Raw genomic sequence first — 21,727 nt, forward strand, 5'->3', positions numbered from 1 at the left:
ACTAGGCTAATTTTTGTATTTTTAGTAGAGAGGGGGTTTCACCATGTTGGTCAGGCTGGTCTCAAACTCCTGACCTCATGATCCGCCCGTTTCAGCCTCCCAAAGTGCCGGGATTACAGGCGTGAGCCACTGCACCCGGCCATGTCTTGGATTTTTAAAAAATGCTTGTCACACACAACAGTATTCCCATTATATATTGACATATGTTTTTTGTCCTAAAAAGTAAGATTCCCATTGCAGTATATTATAAATTGTAAATCATTGTTTTAGTCTTAGATTTCCTTGCTCACATTATCAAGCTAGTCTTTTCAGGGAAGGGAAATAAGATGGCCAAGATGGTGAAACCCCATCTCTACTAAAAATACAAAAAAAAAAAAACAAAAAAAAAATAGCCAGGCGTGGTGGCATGCGCCTGTAATCCCAGCTACTTGGGAGGCTGCCGCAGGAGAATCGTTTGACCCTGGGAGGTAGAGGTTGCAGTGAGCTGAGATCGTGCCACTGCACTCTAGCCTGGGTGACAGAGCAAGACTCCATCTCAAAAAAAAAAAAAAAAAAAGAAAGAGTTCAGGTTGCTTCTCAGCCTGCTCTATCAAAGCAGGGATTGTGTGGCAGATGCTCAGCTGTTTGGCAGTTAGGAGCAGTTAAGATCTGTGATCTTTTGCAATTTGGAGAGTTTCCCATTGCACAGTAGGAACGCAATGTTAAAAATTCCTAGTATCTCACAAGTTTTTTAGTAGATTTGGAGATAATTTGCCTTTGTCTTCACTTTTTTATTTTTATCTTTATTTGCTTAGAGACAGAGTCTTTCTCTGTCACCCAGGTTGAGTGCTGTGGCACAATCATCGCTCACTGTAGCCTCAATCTCCTTGGTTGAAGTGATCCTCCCACCTCAGCTTCCTAAATAGCTGTACTCAGCTAATTTTTTTTAAAAAAAGGTTTTTTTTGTAGAGATGGGATCTCACTATGTTGATCAGGCTGGTCTTGAACTCCTGGCCTCAAGCAATCCTCCCACCGCGACCTCCCAAACTGCTGGGATTATAGGCAAGAGCAACTATACCCAGTCTTTATCTTCTTTAATTGCACATTCATATAGTTTTCAAAGAGATTCGGGAAAAAATAATATTACATCAGGAAGAAGAAATTAAAGAAAGCTATGGTCACTTTTAACTATGTTAAGAAAATACCATTTGAAGAATAGAGATAATCTGTGACCCCAAAACTTTGATTAGAAGTACAAGTGAAATTTATCATCTTATGGGTGGTGTTTTAATAATATTATGTTGTGATTATAAATGAGTGTGGCCAAATAGTGTCTCCTTTTGTTCAATAAACTTTTCCCTAAAACAGAGGCAATCGTTTCAAGTTATATTTTCTGTAAAAGTAGTTTTGTCAGAGCCATGTTAATTTGAGTTTGAAATCTCCTGAAATGATCATTACTTACTAAATGGTTAGACTATCTTCTTTCAAAAAGCTCAATAAATTAAGAAGTAATACCTGATTAATCTGCATACATTTTAAGGAATATTATCTGAATAGTCTTACCAGGAAGTTGGGTGATACTTTTTGGGTAATAATTTTGATTTGTTTGTGATTCTGGTATTAAGCGAAATCAGTGGGGCTAGCCAGCCTTTTCTTCTTCCAAAATTAGCTTTTATTAACTAATTTTAACAATTCAAAACTCTAAAGCATTAAATACTAAGGAATTCATTTTTTAAATGTCTGTCCTCTTGAAAATAAATTATCTTAATATTTTAAATGGATGATTACCAAGTAGCACTCTTTCTATTTAAGTGTTGGTTTGCTAGGTTTAAAATAAGGATTCTTGGTCACTGAGAAATCTGTTCCAGAAAGCCCTATGGCAGGGGGGTGAGAGAAGCCAAATGTAACTGAGAGTTGTGGGTGCTTATATTGTTGTATTTTCTTTTAATATTTGGTGGCTAGAACTCCTAGAGTTAAACATGGACTAAAGTACAAACCTAAATATTTCCCAGATCCTCTTGGGGATGTTAATAAATATGGTGTTAGAAAAAGTTTTGTGGCCAATTGGTTTGGGATGTTTTGCACATCACTGCCTTTGCCTGAGATTCAAATATCCAGTAGCACATCAAAAGCTTTCAGAAGGCTCATAGTGTTCCTGCTCATGTAGCTTAGCATCTCATCTGAACACTTTACCTCTGTGGTCTTCCTCTCCAAATCACATAACCTTAAACCAATCATGACAAAAAAATCAGACAAATCTCGATAGGGGGGTATCCTATGATTTATCTGATTAGTACTCCTCAAAACTTTCAAGGTCAAGGTCTTAAAGGAACCTAAGGAGACATGAGAACTAAATGTAATATAGTATCCTGGATCAGATCCTGAAATGAAAACGAAAGACATTAAGTAAAAACTAAAGTAATCTAAATAAACTGTGGACTGTAGTTAAAAGTAGTGTATCAATATTGGTTCACTAATTATATAAATGTACCATATTGATGATGCAAAATGTTTAAAATAGGGAAAACTGTATGCAGGGGGTAGATGGGTAGTCTCTGTAGTATCTGCTTAATATTTTTGTAAATTTAAAACTGTTTCAAAAATATAAAGCCTATTAACTCAGAAAAAGCTATATCAACAAGGCATGTTATTTATGTGAAACTTTTTCTATTTACAATGTTCTCCGTGTACACAAAATAAATTGGGCCATATAAGAATATGGAAATCTTAATTAAGCTCTTTGGTAAAACAAACAAACAAAAGAAATAAAAGCATGTAAAGATTAGGATACTGAAGTAGGCAAGAATCTATCAGTAAAATGTTGTGATCCAAAAGGTCACAATCAGAATCTAGATGATTTCCTCAGTCTTTTACATACATGAAGATGCCACAACTCCATGGAAATACAATGCTTAGGCTACCCAATTAGATATTTTGATATGTGACCAGAAGAAAATGGCAGAATGGAGTGTAGAACACTGCAGAATGGTTTTTATAAAAAGATGTAGCTAATTTTTCAGTGTACACAGGGAGAGGTTAATTCCGAGAGCACTCTCTTCTCATTAGACTACCATGTCTGGTACATTTGCCATGAGTGTCTTAGGATATCCATTCATTTCTACACAATATCTGGGAACAGATTTGCAAGTAACTCTCATTGTTGTACTCACCAAGTTTGCAGGCTCCTATTCCTATTCCAATGTTGTATATGTAATGATTAATGATATAATTAATAAATAATAACAAATGTAATAACTACTGTTTATTGAGCATGCCAGGAACTGTGTTGAGTCCTTTATTTTATTCTGCTTACACTTGGTAACAAACCAATAAACTAAGCATTGTTCTCATTTAATAGATGAGAAAACTCTCCTGTGCACACAATTCTTTACACATAGCGAGGTAGCAATACTCCCTGATTTACTCATAAGCCCTTCAAATCAATGTTTTAAAAGGTAAATTTTTACATCTTGTTTAAATATGTTCTTAGGGAAGATAAATAGAGCTGTTTTGGGAATCAGTTTTGGGAGAGATTTGATGCTGTAGTCAAATTGGCTTAAATGAATTAACTGATCTAGCTCTTCCTGCTATGAAGAGAAAATAGAGAGAGCAGAGGATAGCAACAAAATTCAGTTTAAAAAACCCAGACAAATGCTTGTTAGTAATCTGATGGGAAAACTTACTTTATTTATACTTTCTTCAAACAGAGCTTGGTAGTAAGAAGTGGATTTGTCTTAATATAACTTTTGCTTACTTGTTTGGAGGTCTTTGCTTGAGATACTTTTTTGAAAAAAGGAAGATGTTCTTAGTTTCCACCAAAGACAGTATTGTCTGTATTGTCATCCTTACTGTGGAGATGATAAGCCATCAATAAGGCTACATGGTGAGCAACAACTTTCCAAAACTGAGTGGTGAATCACCTCTTTTCAATTATATATCTAAACTTGGTAATATCAGCTTGTAAGAGAAGGTCATGCAGTATCTTCCATCCAATTAACATGCATAGAACACCTCCTCCACAACTCATTCATCCTTTGCTTTAATTTACAACTTCCTGTTATATGTCAATGGTTTTAACTTTTTCAGATCTTCTTCGATTTAGCTAAGAAATAATGCCATAAGATAGGATGTAGGCCTAATGCTATATTTATTTCCTTTCTCTCTGTAAGATTTATATTAATAGAAAATGTTATCTCCTCTTAGTCTATAGATAGGGTCCAGGAAAGTTTATTAAAAAATTAAGTTAAAGCTGTCTTTCTTTTAATTCACAATATCCAGAAAAGCATATCTACCTTTGGCTTTAATTGAACACCCTTGAAACCAATATGTTCTTAGGGAAGATAAATAGAGCTGTTGAACACCGTTTTGGCTAGTCATGACTTTCAGTGAGATCTAGAAAAGACAATAACTAACATATTAGCCAAAACGGCTAATGTTAGTTATTGTCTTTTCTAGATCTCACTGAAAGTCATGATTGAAGAAAGTACATGGGATAATTTTCCATGGTATAGAATTCCTGCTGTCATTCTTCCTTCCGCATTTTCTAGCCAGTTTTCTCATACTGCAGATTTTCCCTATGCTGAAGGATTCCTTGACTCTAGCGTACAGTCAACATTCAAGACCATAGTTAAATGAAAGTTCATTAAGATGTGTACCTAAATGCCAAACACTAGTTTTTTCATTGTTCTTTGGTTTTTGTTTGTTTACAAAGAGGAACATGTGTAGAATGACAGTGATCTTATTTTAAAAGAACTAATATTCCAGAAATGGTCTGTAAAACTCAAGATGAACTAATTGACCCATTCTTGATATTAAACATAGGTTATTGTACCTATTTTCTTTGACTATAGAAAGCCACTTGTTTGCTACAAACTTCTCCTATCTTGGTACAACCAATATCAGATCAGAAGATTTCCCCAAAGTAATAGCTGCTATTTTTCCTCTTTAAATTGCAGGAGAAATAATAAGGCATTGAAGCATGGCAGATGAACGGAAAGACGAAGCAAAGGCGCCTCACTGGACCTCGGCACAGCTAACAGAGGCATCTGCACACTCACATCCACCTGAGATTAAGGATCAAGGCGGAGCAGGGGAAGGACTTGTCCGAAGCGCCAATGGATTCCCATACAGGGAGGATGAAGAGGGTGCCTTTGGAGAGCATGGGTCACAGGGCACCTATTCAAATACCAAAGAGAATGGGATCAACGGAGAGCTGACCTCAGCTGACAGAGAAACAGCAGGTAACTAAGGGCTCTGCTGTCACCAAGTGCTTGCTTTGTGCTTTGAAGTCAGTTTAGTCTGAAAGTGAATTAATATACAGCACTGATCCTCTTTCACTAGTGCTAGGACTGAAATTCCAGTCAGTCAGAGGAAATAAAAGAAGAGAAAAATCATGGCAACTAACTTGACATTAGCTACATTCTCAATCCCATTCCCCTATTTAATTTTTGTCACGTGAATTTTTGCAGGCTGAGTATATGTATGTTTTGCTAGAAACTGTCGGCATTTTAACTCATTGAAAGAATATTTTACAAATAGTTTTTTTTTAATTCTCTTGAATGACTTTGTACCTAAATCCAATGGATTGATTTACAAGCATATTTTTAGAGCAGAAAAATGCAAAATACATAAATATATACTGTAATTTTTTTAACCCATCACTCAACAAACTACAGTTGAGCATTTTCTACATGCAAGGTGTTGTGTTAGCTTCTGTGCCAGTGCATGTGCAAGACATGGTCCCAGAACTCCATGGATCAGATGATCTTGGAGTAGACATGAGACTTGTGCGTATGATTATTTGGATACAAAGCATAACATGTAAGTGCCACATGAGCAGTATAGAAAGGCAGAGTTTAAAGCAGATTATTTCTGCTTTGGGCCAAAGATGGTGCACAAAACCATCTTGGGGTACTGCAGCAAATTCACAATACAACAAGGTATTTTAAATATTTAAGGGGAGCAGTGATAATATCTGTCAAACACTGCATGAACTATAAGCTCAAGATAATTTACAGTTTCAACATTACATTATACTATATTCCTTTAAGATATCATATCTTTGCAAAGATAGGTTTTCAGCAGTTGTTCTGATAAAAGCAAGTACCCTGCAGAAATCCATGTGAAATGGAAGAAGAGAATGATAGTGTCCAACCTGATTCCAGGATTTGAGAAGCTGTGCAGTGCCCCACAGGCACATATGTTCAATTTAGTATGAAATTGTGGTTGAGAATGAAATAAAAATATTATTTGCACGTTTCATGGTTACAATGAGGATTAAATAAGATACTAAAGTGTACAAAGTGAATGGCTCAAGAGACAATAACTGTTAGTTACTTTTATTATTACTGGTGGTAGTGGTGGTATCAATATGGATGACATAGCACTCTTGATCAAGCAACATTTTTCTAAAGCTGAGTATACACAACTTTAAGAAGGTGGAACTTGGGTGTCAGGTGCGCTAACTAAGAGGATTTTGAAGGGATTGCAGCATGAGGGGATGAGGACATGTTATAGCATATTGGTTGTGAGGAAGAAAAGAGTTAGTATGATATGTCAAGGTTTTTTTCACCATCGAATCTTGCAGCACCTGGCATTAGACCTTCGGTATTCCATAAATGTGTGTTGAGTGAGTGAGTGAATGAAGGAATAAATGAATAAATTCAAAAAGAAGAAAGTCCTCTTCACATTAATGGTGAAAATGATTGAAAAGTCTTACTTTGTCCCTTGGGCTCTCACCAGTTGACTCTCAGTGACTGTTATGAAGGCTTGTAATACACTAAAAAAAAAATCACTGCAGTATGCTTGGTCATGCAGTGAAAATCAATACCATTCACTATTTCATCTGTTCAGTAGTCTTAAGTATTTGAGAGCATCAGAAAAATCTCTTTGTCAAGACAGTATGTCATCACCAGCTTCTCTGAGAAAATAATACACATTTAAAAGAGGCTAACAGACGTTTCTTTTAAATGATGGGTTTAGGAGCATCCAGAGTTAATTTTAAATTCAGCTCAACATGTATCAAACGCATTTGGTATTAGATTTGGGAGATTGATTACAAAGGTTTTGTGTGTATGTTCTGAGTGACAAAAATTGTAAACTGTCAGCCATGGGTTACCAGAGTGATACTCAATCCAAACTAAACTATGGTGTGATTTTTAAATTAACTTTCCTCTAGAAATAACAAGCCGAGTATTGAATCCATGAGATATGCGTGTGTAGAAATCTATAGAAAAAGGAAAATGTAAAATATTATCTTTTCGTACGTACAGAGGATGTTCCAGTGGTGAGTTAATGTGCAACTAAATTTCTTTCCAAACTCCAATTTAACAAATAACAAATTTTATCATTCATGGTTTATTGACAGCTGTTTCACAAATTGTGTAATAAAAATCATCTCCAGCATAAACAGATGCTCTTAAATCCCAAATATGCTATTTAGAAATGCTATCATTTGATGATGGAGACTATAGATATGAGCTGGCATAATATTTTGATGTGATTATTTTAAAAAGGACCAGGGATCTATACATCAGCTCACTGTTTTATACAATCTACCAGTGTATTACATTTTTCCCTGTAATGAATAGTTCTCAGGACACTGTTAGCATGAAGCATTTCTCAGTGACATCAGGTCCATAGCTGTATGTTGTAGTATCCAGGACATTACCGATTAAATCCAAAAATCTTTCTTCTACTTTCCTTTTTTGCTATAATCTTCTCTTTGCATTTTAAAATAACATTTTCTCGAAGGTTGTTTCTTTTTAACCGTCTATATAAATAAGATCACATGATAAATAAATTGCAATCATCATCTTCTTCCCCCTTTTCTCCTTCATTAGAGTGGGCTCACTTCAACCAAGATCCTTACTTTTTCCCCCCATCCACTCCTTTAATGTTCATCTTCATTATGGGCAATCATAATTTTTAAAGATGCAAACCCATAGTCAGTGTATCCTTGATCTTATGCACTGACACCAGAGGGTGGGAGAGTGGATAATGTTAGAAGGCAATAATAATTTAAATTGGCTGGGGGCAGTGGCTCACACCTGTAATCCTAGCACTTTGGGAGGCTGAGGCGAGCAGATTGCTTGAGTCCAGGAGTTTGAGACCAGCATGGGCAACATGGCAAAACCTCATCTCCACAAAAAAAAAAAAAAAAAAAAAAAAATTAGCCAGGTGTGATGTCACACACCTGTGGTCTCAGCTACTCGGGAGGCAAAGATGGGAGAATCACCAGAGCCCAGGGAGATCGAGACTGTAGTAAGCTGTGATCAGGCCACTGCACTTTGGCCTGGGTGACACAGCAAGACCCTGTCTCAAAAAAATAACGTTAATAATAATCTAGATTTTGTCCCTTTCTTTATGATTTAAAACTATCCATAGGAAGATAGAATAGGTTGCTCAACTGTAGCATAATTTTTTCATTCTTTAAGATTTTTTCTTACCACTAAAGTGTCCTTTTTAGAAGCCATGCCACAGAAGCATGAAAATAAGAAATGAGAAGCTATTAATCATCTAGCCACTTAGGAAAGCTGTTGTTATAATAAGTCTAAAGTGTAATTTTTATCTTTGTCTTTGTTTTTTTAAATTTTTATTTTCATGGATTCGGGATTACAAGTGCATTTTTGTTACATGAATATATTGCATGGGGTGAAGTCTGGGCTTTGAGTGGACCCATCATCTGAATACTGAACATTGTACTCAATAGGTAATTTTTCAACCCTCACCTCTTTTCCACTCTCCCCACTTTTTGAGTCTCCAGTGTCTATTATTTCCATCTTTATGTCCATGTGTATTCATTATTTAACTCTCACTTAGAAGTGAGAACGTGTGGTATTTGATTTTCTCTTTCTGAGTTATTTCACTTAATATAATGGTCTCCAGTTCCATCCATGTTGCTGCAAAGGATATGATTTTATTCTTTTTTATGGCTGCATAGTATTCCATTGTATATCTACACCACATTTTCTTTATCCAGTCATCCACTGATGGATGTTTAGGTTGATTCCATACCTTTGCTATTGTGAGTGGTGCTGCAATAAACATATGAGTGCAGGTGTCTTTTTGATATAATGATTTATTTTCCATTGGGTAGCTACCCAGTAGTGAGATTGCTGGATGGAATGGTAGTTTTATTTTCAGTTCTTTGAGAAATCTCCATACCGTTTTCCATAAAGGCTGTAGTAATTTAACATTCCCATCAACATTGTTTAAGAGTTCCCTTTTCTCTATATCATTGTTAACATCTGTTGTCTTTTGACTTTTTAATAATAGCTATTCTGACTGGTATAAGTTGATATCTCATTGTGGTTTTAATTTGCATTTCCATGATGATTAGTGGTGTTCAGCATTTTTTCATATACCTATTTGGCCATTTGTATGTGTCTTCTCTTGAGAAATGTCTATTCATGTCCTTTGCTCACTTTTTAATGAGGATTTTTTTTTCATGTTGAGTTGTTTGAATTCCTTAGTCCTTTGTTGGATGCACAGTTTGCAAATATTTTCTCCAATTCTGTAGGTTGTCTGCTTACTCTATTGGTTATTTCTTTTTCTGTGCAGAAGCTTTTAAATCTAACTAAGTCCCATTTGTCTATTTTTGTTTTTGTTGCATTTACTTTTGGGGTGTTAGTCATTATAGTTCTTTGCCTAGGCCAATGTTCAGAAAAGTTTTTCCTAGGCCTTTTTTCTATGATTTTTGTAGCTTCAGGTCTTACATTTAAGTTAAAGCATCATTTAAAAATTGCTTTCCAAAGTGTAAATAATAAGAGTAATGGCTTGTAATAATTCTTTTCTGTGTTATCTTTATTGAAGAAAGCAAGAGGAATGCATTTTGGTCCCCACAGAGTTTCAGCTCTGAAGATAATTAGGAGCCTTGTCTTTAAGTTTCAGTTACAGGGTTGGGGCCCAAACTCGTATTAGAACTTGTATCAAGATCTTATAAGAGGGCAAAGGGATTCTTTGTAAAATTTGTAAAATATTGACTGGAAAATTATTTTAGAAAATGGAAAGTGATCTTTCAAATTTTAAGGGAGAAAAGCAATTGATTTATGTAATCATTGTACATGTGACTTAACAGTGTAGTTACACTGGTTTTGACTTCATCTAGTATTCCCTTAATAGTATTATATCAAATCCTATCTTTACTGTGCCTGTTTATGGAATCATTTGGAATATGGCACTTTCTAGCAGCAAAAACAGGGATGTGCAAACAAAGTGGTGGTTCTGTTTCTGACCTTGCTCTAAAAAAGTAATAATTTTGCTATTGCTCACTTTTCATCTAAAGGAGGAAAAAAAATTCTAATTTCTATTCATCCCTCAAGGATTGCTTACAGAACTATTATGGAAATATATATATATATATCTACAGCTTAGAAATGTGTATAGAATTGCAAGCTGCCATAGTGCTCTTCAGTTTATAAAGCACCATCATATCTTTTATCTCATTTCATCTTTTTGCAATTTCCATGAGGATATCTGTCATTAGTGTCTTCTTTTTACAAATAAGATTACTAAGGCACGGAATGGCTGAGCAACTTGCCCAGTATTACACAGTAAGAAAGTAAGAGAGGTGAATTGTGACACAGTGTTCAGGAATTTCATGCTCCTCTCTTCTCAACTGTCCTACCCTCAAGAAGTGGTATGGATTTTTTTTTCTATCGTTTATAATTTACATGGCTTTATAAATATGCTACTCATTGTAAAAGCTTTCAAGACTTTTTTAGATGAGTGTATTTTTTTTTCTTGCTCTCAGGATTAATTTTGCAAATGTCAGGATTTTTTCTTTATTAGAAAACAGTGGTGAAGTCCACTACTTTTCTGTCACAGTTGTGGATGATATGATTGAAATCTGGAAGGGACCAGTGAGATGACTTTTCACAGTAGATCACATGACTACTACGAGAACGCAAGTCTCTTGCCCTACAGACCAGTGCTCCTTCCTCCATCCCTGTCTGCCACATTTAGAACAGCTGTTAGTTGCAGCAGTTATCAATTACAGGCAAAGCAGACAATTCTTCTATTCCAGAACTGCCACATTCATGTAATTTTAAGTGATATGATATCATAACTTTATTCCTAGTTTTCAATCTGAGTAGAGGAAAAGGGGAGGCAATTTTGAGATATTTATTGATACCAAAACATTTTTAAAGTATTTAAAGTCAGGCTTTGGTGATTTTTTACTATCTTAAAGTACAGTGCTGTGAACACTAGTAAAAAAATGCTGGTCACAGGCCAGGCGCGGTGGCTCACGCCTGTAATCCCAGCACATTGGGAGCCGAGGTGGGCGGATCATGAGGTCAGGAGATCAGGACCATCCTGGCTAACACGGTGAAACTCCATCTCTACTGAAAATACAAAAAATTAGCTGGGCGTGGTGACAGGCGCCAGTAGTCCCAGCTACTCAGGAGGCTGAGGTAGAAGAATGGTGTGAACATGGGAGGCGGAGCTTGCAGTGAGCTGAGATCGCACCACTGCACTCCAGCCTGAGTGGCAGAACGAGACTCCGTCTAAACAACAACAACAACAACAACAACAACAACAAATGCTGGTCAGGGAGTAGAAAGTGCCTACGTGACCATCAAAAGCCAGTATCAGCAATCTCCTTGGGTACATGTATGTAAAGATTAAAAGGCAATTCCTCACTATACTCCCCACAATTTACCAGGATTCCTTTGTCTCCCCATCATTTCCAGGCATGCTATCCAGACCTACCCACTGCCAAAGAGGCAGGAATGGAAAAGCTTTTCCAGGCTTTGTGTTGTCACTTTTTCAGGGAGCTCGTCATGGAGCTATGTCTTCTAAAGCCTGGTCCTACACTATCACATCCACATAACTCCAGCAGCCAAGTGACCAACACTCAGTTATATACATCTATTGTTGCTGCAGTTATTAAGTTTGAAAACACATGAAGGAAAAGTTTGGTAGCTCTCACATGCAAAAAGCTGAATATGCCTTTCATAACGCTTTTCTCTCTGTTCTGCTTTTCAATCTCAAAAGATTCAAACCTACCTTTTCTCACCTCTCTCTTTCTCCCCTGCCTCCATTTCTAGATTTCGCGATTTACTAATAGGAGTCAGCATCCCATTTAAAATATGGCCTATTCTATGTAATATGATATTAATTTATGCAGAGCAGAATAGCACTGAGCCATTTCTCCTGCAAAATGACTAAAGCCATCCACACCAACCCCCCCAAGCAAATAAACAAGCTCGCCTAACAATGCGAGAGGTTGCAGATTTTCCTTTCCTAGTTGCCATGCCAACCACTCATTGCTCTGGCTGCCATTTCCCTGAGCTCCGCAGAGAGAGGAGTGTGCAGAACAGTTATTTAGCATTCAAGGGTGGATCTGCAGAAAACCACACAGCCTCACTGCGAAGCATCTGGGCCTGGTGGCACCGATGGATGAGGACAGAAAATGGGGATCTTTTCAGTGTTTTCCTTCTAAAGGTTAGGCATCTGGGGCTAGAAAGAGTGAGAAAGAACAAGGATTGATAGAAAAGGCAGTTCCACGAGGTTTGTATTGTCACGTTTGCTTTGTCCTATGTGGTCTCTCTACTAGGTGAAGCTGGTTGTGGGGATTAGTTTCAATCATAATATTTGGCTTGGCTTGTTGATGAATAGGATTTGAACCTAATTTAGGGCTAGCTTATATGGATATTATAATAAAGAATTGTGTCTTTTATTCTTGATATAATATGAGGTTGTATATAGCAGGTATTGCCAGCCAGAGCTTTTGATATTTTACAAATTAGAGGAAAAAACCAACGTCAGATAAAGTTTTGTTTCATTGTACAATTATAAGGTACTTTGTCCCATAAAAATCTGTCTTTGCTCTTTAGTCAAGTCTTAAGGTAGGATGAGATTTTCTTAAGATGGTAATTCTGAATCGAAATGTGAGGAAGACTTGGTTTCTCAAGACTTGTTTCCATTAAACCCTATGACTCAACAAATTGAGGTATGATTTTATTCCTTGGAATTTTAATTGCCTACAAACACTTCAAGTTGTGAAGAGCAAGGCTCTATCTAACACAATATAATAGGATATTTAAAAACTGAGGTTAATTGCATTAACATATACTTCTATGTGTGTTCCTCAAGAAAATTCCTCCCATGCACTGTGGAAATCAGTCTCGTTTCTTGTCTCGCTTTGTGCTAAATGTCAGAACTACATCACAAGCGCGCACACACACACACACACACACACAAAAGTATTTTCTCAGATGTTTTGGTCCACTGACATTTTAAAAATTATTCTGTTGAATTTGAATCTTAATGCAACAGATTTGTGCCAATGACAATTCAGACCTATTTGTGAAAATTATTCTTTCTAGTTTGTTTTTAAGTGCAAATATAATTTAACTATCATTGTAATTTTTACTTGACCTTTCTCTCATCCTGTATTTTCCATGATCTTAAGTTTTCTCTCCTCTAATTTGCTGTCATGTTTGTCATCATATTTTTCTTTTAACGTTTTTCAATTTTTTTGATATTAAAAACACCTCCATTTAGATAAAAATTATAAACAATTCTTAAATGCTTTTTTATTTTTAGCGAACAGATGAAAGTAATAAGTAATGGAAGTGAGTCTTCTATATTCATTTTCGGACTGTCTAAGCCTTTGTTTTGGTTAGGATTATGCATGGCCTTTATCTGTCCTTTGTTATATTTCGAAGTATTTTCTCCTCACAAAAGAGAAAAAGATAAAAAGATAAGATAAAAATATAATGGTTTTGAACAAATAAATTGCTCAAATATCTTGAGAATATATTTCTTATCAAGCAATAATGTGTTTTTAAGTGTGAAATATATATATACACATATATATATTCTTTGATTATATTACTTCTGCATGTCTGAGAAAGATATTTGCCACTGTATGCCAAATGCTGCCTTGCGATTTAGCATTGGGTTTCATTTTATTGCGGTTGGGAGGTTAGTAAGTAGACTGGAGAGTACCCAGCAGTTATCACTCCTCTTTTTTCCCCTCCAAGCTATTGAGATAAACTGACTCTTTCTGCTTCAGTGTGTCAAGCCTTTTTCTCTTCCTCTCATTCCCTCACACTTCACTGCTCCCCAGTACATTACATAAAGCACGTGCTTGACTATCAGGGGAGTCTGGAAATCATATCAGGAGAGGATGAACAGAACAACTGGTGCTGCATTGCAGACCTGGTAGCTTCAGCATTATCTGACCTGGCATCGTGAGTCCTGGGGGAAAAGGACACTAAACCGTGTCCTGCCGGCTCACTGTGTAGCTCGTCTCACTGAATGAGTCACCATTCAGCAACACTCATAGAAAATACAATTCAAAAACCAGCCAAGCTGACGAGCAAAGGAAGGGGAAAGCATATGTCATAGGTTCTCATGCAACTTTTAACAATGCTTTTAACAATTTTTGCAAATGCTGGGTGGTTATTAGAACACAGAAATAAGAGTAAAATACAGTCAATTTCAGGAATATGCAAGAAGGCATTAGGCAAAAATAGAAAAGAAAGGAGGAATCAAGATTCAGAGAAAAATCGTCCTAAATACATATGATTCAGCTTAAGCATCCTGAAAATCCATATTTTTAATTTGGAAACACAGGTCAAAGTGATGCTGGCATATGAGCACCTCTGATTCTTGCAAAGCATCTCTAGTATGAATGATCGGTCCTCTGACTGGTCTAAAATTTTCTCTTTTGTGACACGTTACATTTGCCGAATGTAAATGGGCAAGTTTACATTGTGGTGTTTTCATTCCCATGCAGCATTGTGCAACAAGTCATAGGAAAAACATTTTGGAAGGATACCACCCTACAGCAAAGGTTCTCAGAAGTCTACCATTAAAGATAAAGAGCTGTTGTTGATTTTATTCTCTCAAGTGAGTCTTCCTCTTCTGAACACCAAGCACCATGTTTATATCTTGCTAATGCAATTGATCATAGCAATCATTTTACTGAAGTTACTTGTCATTTGTTTTTATTCCAGTCACTAGGTTGGAAATGCTTTGAGGTAGAACCTGTACTTCATTCATCTTTCTTTTCCTTTTTGTATATAACACAGTGCTTATTTTCTATAATATGTGGGTGCTAGAACATATTTTTTGAATTAATATAAAGAAGAGAGGGCTGGGCATGGTGGCTTATGCCTGTAATCCCAGCACTTTGGGAGGCCAATACGGGCGGATCACTTGAGGTCAGGAGTTGAAACCAGCCTGGCCAACATAGTGAAACCCTGCCTCTACTAAAAATACAAAAATTAGCTGGGCGTGGTTGCACACACCTGTAATACCAGCTACCCGTGAGGTTGCAGCCCAAGAATTGCTTGAATCCAGGAGGTGGAGGTTACAGTGAGCTGAGATAATGCCACTGCACTCCAGCCTGGGCAACAGAGTGAGACCTTGTCTCAAAAAAAAAAAAAAAAAAAGAAGAAGAAGAAGAGAGAGTATCCATATATAGTTGTGAGAATGGAAATCACATAAACAAAATGGTCTACAAAATTTATACTACATTGTGAACAATAAATCTGCAGGAAAGACTATGTTAGAAAGGAAAACTGTGGCTAACGCCTGTGTCCCAGCACTTTGGGAGGCCAAGGCAGGCAGATCATGAGGTCAGGAGATCAAGACCATCCTGGCCAACATGGTGAAACCCCATCTCTACTATAAATACAAAAATTAGTTGGGCTTTGTGGTGCATGCCTGTAGTCCCAGTTACTCAGGAGGCTGAGGCAGGAGAATCGCTTGAACCCAGGAGGTGGAGGTTGCAGTGCGCTGAGATCGCGCCCCTGCACTCCAGCCTGGTGACAGAGTGAGACCCCATCTCAAAAGAAAAGAAAAGAAAGAAGGGAAAACTGAGAATGAAGAGGTAAATCAAGAAACTGAAAACAGTCGAGATTCAAAGTAAGGACTTTAGAACTGTTGGTTAGGACAGAAAGAAATTAGGTAGGAACTCCAAAATACTGTAGTGAAAATATATAGTGGAAGACTTAACTTGTTCTGAAATTGGGAGTGAGAGTTGGGAGTAAAGAAAATATATCTTTGACTGACGATAGCTGTATAAGATATCAAATTGGAGATATTTTCTTGATGATGAAAATTACTGAACTGAAAATAATATGAAAAGTCCAGATAAATGAACTTTCTAAAAGATAATCTAGTGGTTAAGAAATACACAGATACAGAAAAAATTTTCATGTTCATTTCTGCAGAATTGAGGCCAGTGTAATAATTGGCTTGGGTAGAAAATGCCACCGAAATATCCTGTAAATGGAACTCTATACTGCATGTCCTTTTTGATCCTCTGACTATAAATAAGGATTGCTGCGCTGTTCTAGGTCAGGAGCTCAAGTAAATCTCATTTCTGACAAATGGGCAATCTAAATCTTAAAGCATTTGGATATTCTAAGTCATGGATTTAATATGTGCCTCCATTAAAGGAGTATACCAGTATCATCTTGGAAAGATATTATGTATCCTATTTTTGAAGACCAAATGTCACCAATGCCCTTTATTTTCTCTATTTCATCTTTGAGTCTATAAAATTATTTGCAAATGAGTTCTTAGATAGTAAACAACATTTTCATATCAAATTAGGAAATTTATACATTAACTTTAGGAAAATATTGTGATTTCAGTTAAATATAATTCCTTAGTTTCATTTTAGTTTTCATTTTTCACTTAATAAAAAGCTTCCTGTGATCCATAATTTTCTTTTTTCCTGTGACATATTTGAATGAAAATGCTCCCATTTACATTTTCTAAATCTAATCATTAAGTATCTCAGTGTTTTTAGTGAAATTCTTCTGCAAGGAGGAAACTAATAATAGCAATAATAATTATCAACTTACTTTTATAAGCGCTTTAAAAAAATAAATCAGTTCACAGGATACTTTTTCTCCTTATTGCATTTTGCATCTTCAGCCCATGTTTGTTTATGTCTTTCTTTAAAAATTGACTTTGGTTGTTTTTCTCATCAGCTTGAAAAATAGAGATTTGTGACTAAAGCTTTAAAAAAATTGGAATAAACTTGCTTTCCTTTGAGCTTTACTGGAACACAAATGCTGACCTGGGGAAAGTGGCTTTTTCTCCAAATATTGCACTAACTTGGTGTAGATCACAACGCATGTAAGATATTTATTTTCTCCAAGCCAGTTCTCATCTAGTTTTTTAGAAGTCCTGATTGCTATAAGAAAAGAAGCAAATAATTAAGTTTGAAGCAAATATAGTAGCCACTTAACAAAAGTCACATTTTAAGAGAGGAAGTTCATTCAGTCCGGATAACTATAGTCCGCTGCTCTCATGTAAATATCTGCCATCCTGAAGAAAAATGTGTTATGAAATGCTCTGCAGACCACATTTAACTTGCACATATGATCCTAATACAACATCAAAAATACTGCTCAAGGAGTTGGCTATTTTGGTGACACAGGTTCCCTTTCTAGTTGGATTTCACTCTTTAAGGGTGAACATAAATTACTCTAGTTGACAATTTATCATCTTATGATGGAGTTACTAGATAAGTTTGAATTTAATTTTTTTGATGTGAAGAAAAAAAAATCCCCCAAATTATACTTATTTTAAAGTAAATTTTATAATATTGAGCATTTCTTCAATTCTAACTGGAAATGCTTGAGTCTCCGGAGGCCTGAATAATGGTAAGTTTCAACTTTTCCCTGTGTTCTTTGATACGACTGAATGTGGAAAAACTACAGTATGTAAATAGAAAGTGGTTTTCTTTACCAGTTCTGTGGGAAAATGAAAATATGAAATTTTTTAAAAGAGTATTTTGGACACTCTAAACTCTATTTAAAATGTTGAGGTATTTCTTGTATTTTATGCTATAAAGTTTCAGGTAAGACACTTTAACATAATGATTGCATTAAAACAATACTACTCTTCCTATAGTTTTAGATCACCTTCTAGTTGTTTTCAGATCATGTCATTCCTGCCTCTTTGTTTCATGTGTGCATTTCAGAACTATCCAAGAAAAAGAGCAAAAACAACAAAGTTCTCTACTTTTATGAGAGTTTTTACTTTCACAATTTTTTCTAAGAAAACAAACCCAAACTACAAACTCACATAAAATATTTTTGGAGGGGGTGGCCTCTGTGAAAGTTGGGAGGAAAATGACTGATAAACTAGCAAAGGGAAAGGAAAGGAATCTGAGAAACCAAGCTATTTTTAGGCATATTCTTACAACCAAGAATTGGTCAACTGCTTCATGATCAGGGCTCCTGTACATGAAATACTGAAATTGTAATTTCATTTTGGAAAACAAAGGTACAAGTCCTGATTTAGAAATTTTTCTTCTATGTTGGGAAGAAAATAATATATTTTTCATATATTATCATAGTAAACTGAATTTTCATTGTAATATTTTCCTAAAAATTTTAAAGCCTTTTAATGAAATCTGATTTTCCATATCCTCAGCAAGCCCCACGTATCTATTCCATAAGATTGTGATTCTCATTCCAAATGAAGCTCTCTTTGTAAACCAAGTATGTTGTAGGGGTATAGTAATATCTGCCTACCTAGGACCAGCCCTATGCGGAATTAGAAAGTAAATGAAACATGACTTCAGCACTTTTCTATCTGCTTCCCCAATCCCATCTCTTCATTTTCTTCAAGTCAGCAGGCATATGCTCATATGCCTAAAATCCCGCCATAAATCCCATTACAAAGCTTAATTTCCTTGCCCTATATCAGGCTACCTACCTAGACAGCATCCTGTTCTTACATTTTTCTCAATTCTACCACTCCATCAAATTTTATCTACCTTTCTTTTTCTGCTGGGCTCCTACAATAGGACAACCAGAGCTATCACAATAACAAGTTATAGTTTTGTGCTTCTAGATATCATTTCTATTCTGATATAAAACTTCATTGTCTTCAAGTAAAGAGTGAGTTCTTTGGCAAGTATAGGTATAATAGAGATGGAATTCACACTTTGAAGGTACTTCTAGAGGTGTGCTTGCTATCAATGAGAAGCAATACAGTCGAGAGACGCAGCTACAGAAAATGACATAAATAAACAACATCGAAGCAAAATCATCAATGTAAAATTTTATTTCAACAAACGTCCGAGAGATGTTTTCTAAAGATTGGTATATTATTTGCAAATTTCTCAAGGTACTTTTGAAATTATTATTATTTATTTTTTATTTGTCTTACATAATGAAGAATTAAAATTAAGAAATGTATTTAATAATATTTTCCATGGGATGCATTTATCAATATAGAACCTAAAAGAAATCATCTTTATTCTAGAATATTTTTGGCATGAAGAAATTTTAAAATTATATTAAAGTCTTTGCTTTGTACTATCATAATGGTATCAAATACAAATATGCCATTGACCTTGCACTTCTTGCTATAAAAAGAAGATTTGCAAAGTCTCTTGATTTTGCTACTCACAGGTCTGGCAAACAGTGTTTTAACTATCATCAATTTTACATATTTAGAATTTTTCCAGTGAAGGTGCTCCCCTTCTCTTTGGTTGTGGCTGAGCTTTTATTTAACAGCATTATTAAAGAAAGAATAGTAGGATGGTTCAAATTTACTTTACTTTTTCTTTTTTTTAAGTAGGTATTTCAGTTTTCAGAAGTTCATAGTGTAATTGATTTTACTGTACCTCCCCCCATAAGATTACTAAAACATGATTATCTGATTATATATTCAGTTATGATTTGAAAATTATGAAGAACTACCATGTCTATTTAATATTGACTTTTAAAGTCTGCCAAGTCATTTCAGGTGCTGGTGTAGAGAGAATCTTTGCAGACAATACTTTTGTAGCTATAATGACATAAAATATGCAGGCATAGAAAATGAACAGTCACTTATTTACAACATTAGTAGTTAGTGAGAAACTTGCTAAGAAGAAAGCAGATAAGGTTGATGATTGCTGCTGTTTGTGAATTCTTAGAAAGGTGATGGGACGGAAAGGAGGTTTAAGCACTTATGGAGTTTTAATAAGGAGTTTAATAAAGAGTAAAATAAGGAGGTTTAATCTAATTATGCAGAAGTCATGTTGGTTTTTCCATGTGACCATTGAGTGTACCTTATGATGTATTTTGAACAAAGTGATTTTTCCTATCACATGGCTCCTAAATTCCATATGATTCTAGGTCACAAGACCTCCAAAGATTTGCTAAGTTATGTTAGGGATGAGAGAGAAGGATCAAACAAAAGTTATTTAAGCTGCTGATCTTTACCATTTTATTGTAACAAATATAGCTTCTCCTAGAAGAAAGATCTGTGTTTACAGAGGTAACTAGTAAAGACTATTCTTGGTATATAGAGAACTTAATTTCAAAAGTTTATTCCAATGACATATTTTTAGAATCTAGAATTATTTTTTCCATCATATCCTCTGTCTCAGGCCAGCATTGACATTCCTATGTTTTGCAGCTATAGAAGCATTGATTTCTCCATAAGAAACCCTAGCCTTGCTCCTTGTGTCCAAGACCTGTGAGGTATCCACATACAGATGAGACTTTAAAAGCATGGACAGACCTCTATGTGCATGAGTACTAACACGTGCATAAACACACACACACACACACACACACACGTGCGCACACACACACTATTGCTTTTCTGCAAGCACACTATATTTAATATTTTGTTTATCTCACAGTTACTCTTTCTCAGGGTGGATTTATTCAAGGTCTCTTTGTTTTATTGGTATTTTATTTTCCCACTAATATTATTTAAAATGTCTCATGCTACATTTCTTTAGCAATGTCATGTATTTTAAAACTTAATGAAGAAGAGAATATAATCCAATTTCCCCACATCTACAAAGAGTAGTACAATTGTAACAGTTTTGACAAGATTCAAAAGAGAACATTTCAGAGTTCCAAAAGTACTGTCAGTTCCCTCAGTGCCTTGATGATTGGATTCAATTTGTTGGTGTTAAAGCTATTTGAAAATTTCAGGGGAGCAAACCTCTCTAGAAATTTGTCTTTCTCAAGTGAAGATTGATAAAATATTACAACCTTAGTTAATCAGTAAATGTGTAATATATGGGCCACAAACAACATAAAAATGCAATACATTACTCCGTTGGACACCCCCAATACCACCAGCAGTAGAAAACCTTAACTAGAACATGATAAATATAAAGCTAAATTGTAATGATATTGGCTTACTGTATTTCTTCTGCATAAATGTGTTTTCTGTTTCCCTACTTTCAGCTGGGCACTTAAAATTAGAAGCAAAATTTTCCAGTAGGTACTATCTCTGATTTGTGCTTTTCTAATTACTTTTGACTCCGTAATGTAGTGTTTTTAACCTATGATGTCCTTTCACTGATAATAGTATTAATTTACTACATTTTCCTCCTTGACCAAATTTAAATGCTAGGCCAGTTCTATTAAACTCTAAAGACTTCATCTGAGTACATTAAGGTGTAATCTAAACAAGATTGTGGCTTTGAGCATGTATGTGGAGGTACAGGAAAAAAAAGAGCAAGAGAGGGAAAATTATCCTATAATTATACACTGTACTCACAATCCTAGTCTACCAATTTGTAAATCCATTTCCTAAGAGGACCATATGAGTGACTGTGGCAGGATCAGTCAACATTTGTGGCCACTACTAGTAAATCTTAAAGAAGAAAAATAAAACATGTCCTTCAACAAGATTGCCCCTCTTTAAACAAAATTTAAATGTAGGAACACCGTATCTTACTCATCTGTGTATCCCCCTAATGACTATGAATAGCTCCATTGTCTATAACAGGTGCAAAATAAATTCTCTTAAA

The 21,727-nt window shown here is 35.5% G+C and overlaps 1 protein-coding gene across 1 annotated transcript in view; it reads left to right on the plus strand.

The window, feature by feature from the left end:
* Nucleotides 1-21,727, plus strand: part of MAP2 (microtubule associated protein 2) — a 305,742-nt gene that overhangs the window by 221,638 nt on the left and 62,377 nt on the right. Inside the window, exon 5 of the mRNA XM_025403963.1 lies at nt 4,935-5,219. Within this exon, the coding sequence (XP_025259748.1) occupies nt 4,958-5,219 (262 nt within the window). The 5' untranslated portion in view covers nt 4,935-4,957. The remainder of the gene's footprint in view (nt 1-4,934; nt 5,220-21,727) is intronic.

Source organism: Theropithecus gelada, chromosome 12, assembly GCF_003255815.1.
Source record: "Theropithecus gelada isolate Dixy chromosome 12, Tgel_1.0, whole genome shotgun sequence".
NCBI lineage: Eukaryota > Metazoa > Chordata > Mammalia > Primates > Cercopithecidae > Theropithecus > Theropithecus gelada.